The sequence below is a fragment of the Rhododendron vialii genome, chromosome 10a, assembly GCF_030253575.1.
Source record: "Rhododendron vialii isolate Sample 1 chromosome 10a, ASM3025357v1".
Classification (NCBI taxonomy): Eukaryota; Viridiplantae; Streptophyta; class Magnoliopsida; order Ericales; family Ericaceae; genus Rhododendron; species Rhododendron vialii.
This window is the reverse complement of record NC_080566.1, coordinates 9,469,838-9,473,584: the sequence shown is the minus strand read 5'-3', so window position 1 is coordinate 9,473,584 and position 3,747 is coordinate 9,469,838. Positions and strand designations below refer to the sequence as shown.

At 38.9% G+C, this 3,747-nt stretch overlaps 1 protein-coding gene across 1 annotated transcript; it reads right to left on the bottom strand.

Annotated features, from left to right (window-relative positions):
• Nucleotides 1–228: 228 nt before the first annotated feature.
• On the bottom strand, nucleotides 229–1,371 carry LOC131302630 (uncharacterized protein At1g66480-like). The gene has a single exon (XM_058329364.1). The coding sequence runs from the start codon at nucleotides 1,103–1,105 to the stop codon at nucleotides 488–490; it is 618 nt and encodes a 205-aa protein (XP_058185347.1). The 5' UTR covers nucleotides 1,106–1,371; the 3' UTR covers nucleotides 229–487.
• Between the last annotated feature and the right edge of the window lie 2,376 nt (nucleotides 1,372–3,747).

The window sequence follows — 3,747 nt, the reverse complement described above, 5'->3', positions numbered from 1 at the left end:
CAAGCAGAATACCCCTCTGGGCCGGCTTAGTAATCCCATTGGATTCATAGTCCAAACCCACTTTGATTAACAAACAAACTATTAGAGGCCTTTGGAATTGGTAGTACAATCCCAAGGGCTTAGGTTAACAGGGGGGATATTGCCATGGATGGTGGTAAATTTTGCAAAAGTCCGCTTGGCGATAGTTTCTCTTTATTCTATATATATACACAGCATATGAACTGACCATGACATGCAAGTTTTTCTTATAATTCAGGTATTTGAGCAAGTTTATCCCGCCTCGATTAATCTTTAGAGATTAATCTCGTCGTCTACTGACAACGATCTAATTAAAATCGTGACAACATTCTACTTGAATTAGCTCTACAAGAGTGACTCCGAGATATGGAGGAGCAAACTACGTAGTCCCAGCGATCTTGACCACCACCATGGGCGAACTCGGTAGAGTTCAGTATCATAACTTGCATGACATGAAAAACTTGTAAGCTTAGAGAAGAGATACCCCGCCAGGCCCAAAATTTTCCCTAATTCTGCCAAGATCAGGCCTCCACTGACCTTTCTTGTGCAACAAAAGCCCTTCTTCATGTTCATCTGATCCATCCCTTTCTACTTCACCCGCAGCTTTCTCCCTATAGAGATCCATAATCTTCTCAGCCACCTCTGCTTCATCTCTGCTTTCTTCAACCATCTTATCCAGCTGGGCCTTTGGCAGCCTCAACTTAACCCTTACAGGCCCGGAACTTGGTCCGGGCCCTCCTGGTGAACCGCGACCGATTGGTCTCGTGACCGCAAGATCGGATACCGATCGGCATGATGACAACAGCCAGTCCTTCGCGGATTGCGGCGCCCTCGTCGGCACTTTTTCTTGAGGTAGCTTAGGCAACTCCACTAGGAAATAGATCTTCTTGGGCTTCAAGGCTTCTTGTGGCTCGAGTGGCTTGGCTCTTATCCCAAGCCGCTCAACTGATTTCGATTCCAACAGGACATGACCAGGGTAGTCGCCCACTACATCCAAAGTTCGCGCCGGAATCTTGATTTTGAAGATTTCACCATTGATTTTCATCACCTTTGCTTTCTTTCTTCCTCCTCCTATGATGTTCCCCATCTCTCTCTCTCTCTCTCTCTCTCTCTGTGATGATGATGATGTCTATGGATATGGTTTTGTGGGTGTGTTTGCTTTTACACATCAACATAAATGTCTTTTTCGCTCTACAGGGAGCTGTTCGGCAGCATCTCCGAGTACATATTTTAATGGATATGCATCAATCGCCCGTGGTGTGCATATGTGGAAATTCAATTGAAAGGATTCTCGCAACCAGTTAATTAGAGTCTGAAAACGAGGTGGGAAAAGTCAATCCAAGCACGGAATTGGTTATGCAATTCCTTCCTTTTTTTCAATTGAGTACTGTATAATTATTCTAATTTAAGAAAAGTTGTGGCTGTGATGAAGGCAATATAAATGCTTTTTTCCTTTCACGCAAAAGCTAGAGTTGATTGGGACGTCATTAATGTCAATTCTGGGTCACGCTCCCCTCCATACTCACCTTTTAATGTTTCCGTCCCGGAACTCGTGTACAACCGCGAAGAAGAAGAAGAAGATCTACACAATACCGCCGATATGTGAATAACTTGTGTAGTTGTTTATAAATCAGATCTGCCATCTATGTTATATATGCAGGTTATCGATATACTATATCCGATGAACCTTGCTACTGACATAGTAAAACTGTGTACAACTCGTGCAAAGATTGCGTTGTGGGATTCATAAATGATTCGAGTCGTTGATTATATTTAAAACATTTTTTCAAGGGTTCTTGCGAAAAATTAGTTCAATCCAATACCTATAAGTACTTGATCTAATCGTCTAACTTTTCTTTTAGTTTTTGAATCATAAAAAGTTAGACGATTAGATCAAGTACTTATAGGTATCGGATTGAGCTGATTTTTCGTGAAAGCCCTTGAAAAAAAGTTTTAAACATAATGAACGGTTCAGATCATTTGTATGGGATCCGTTATGAGCACCACTACATAATCTGTGCATGATCTGTTCACAATTTTGTTGTGTCCACAAACTTTCTAATATCGGATCAAGTTGATACCTTATGAGCTGTGCTACGTGCACAGCAAGCTATGCGCAGCAGCTGTGCACAGATCCCGTTTTCTCTTGCCTTGGGTCGCACAAAAATGATCGAAGCCGCTCATTTTGTTCAAAATATGTTGTTTAAGGTCTCTGTAAAAAATGAGCTTCGTTCAATATCGTTAGAGGCGTTAACAAAACACCCAAAATCACTTCAGAATTTAGGCCTAAATTCTGAAGTGATTTTTAAATTCTGAAGAGATTTTGGGTGTTTTGTTAACGTCTCTAACGATATCGAACGAAGCTCATTTTTTATAGAGACCTTAAACAATATATTTTGAACAAAATGAGCGGCTCCGATCATCTTTGTGCTATCCGAGATGGGAGAAAAAGGAATCTGAGCACAGCAGCTTTTCTGATTCCTTATGATCCCATGCGGGCCCGAGTCTGACCACAAAGGGAGGGTAATGGAGAAGAATGGACGATAGGGATACTCAGGAGCACTAATTGCACATATAATGGAGTTCATATCATGCACAAATCGTTTTAGGACATGTTTTGGGTTTCACAAATATGATCGGAGTCGCTTATTTTGTTTAAAATATTTTTTTTAGGGCCCTTGTAAAAAATCATTTCAACTGGATACTGGTAGGGGCCTTTACGAAATATCCAACTTTTTTCCAGAATTCAGGCCAAATTCTGGGACAAAGTTGAATGTTTTGTAAAGACTCTTACGGATATCTGGTAGAACTTACTTTTTACATAGACCCTAAAAAAAATATTTTGAACAAAATAAGCGGCTTCAATCATACTTGTGGGATCCGAAACGAGCTCCAAAATGATCTGTGCATGGAATATGTACTCAATTGTCTGTGCATCTAGCAACTATTTGCAGACATTTTATTTTGTGTACAGTAACTTCACATTTTGTTTGCAGACGCTCTATTTTGTGCATAGTAATCTCACGTTAAAAGTGAAGTACCAAAATCAGTATCCTATAGATATTGGATTGACTAAAGTTATCAATTGAAAGGGTTTCGCTGCCGTCCCCTTTTTATCTTTTTTTTCGTTGAGATGTTTCTTCTTCTTCTTTCGTCACATTTTTGTAATTTATTTACACTTCTACGGTTCTATCCCACTTCAGATTGAATTTGTTATGGTATGTAATAATATATAAGTATTTTTAGTGATTTGGTACTCCGAAAATTTAAGATCCGCTATTTTTATTTTATTTTTATTCCGGATATGGATGAGATAGAAGTGCTTTATGAAAAGTATACCCAGCTCAATTTTAAGGCAATTGATGTGCTTGCTTTAGCCCCACCATCGTTGAAGTTTACAAGAAGGCCCCCTGAATACAATTCATGATACAAAAATGTCAGGCTTACAAAGAAATCTTACAATATACTTACAACATTCTTACGCGTCAGCACTGGAGCCCATCATTTCACAAGTGGATCTCAATATACTGACGTGTGAGGATGTTGTAAGTATATATACTGTAGAATTTTAGTAGCTGTTTTGCTAAGGGTTCTTAAAAAATAAGTATTTATTTGCAATTTTTGAATTTAAAAATAATGTATTTACGAAAATAATTTTCGATCTCTTTTGCACCTTTCAAAAAATCTTATTGAGATTTATCAAACAAGATCCATATTGTACAAAATATT

Bases quoted from the DNA above. Each gene is read 5' to 3' on its own strand.
- LOC131302630 (XM_058329364.1), bottom strand. From the start codon at position 1,105: ATGGGGAACATCATAGGAGGAGGAAGAAAGAAAGCAAAGGTGATGAAA.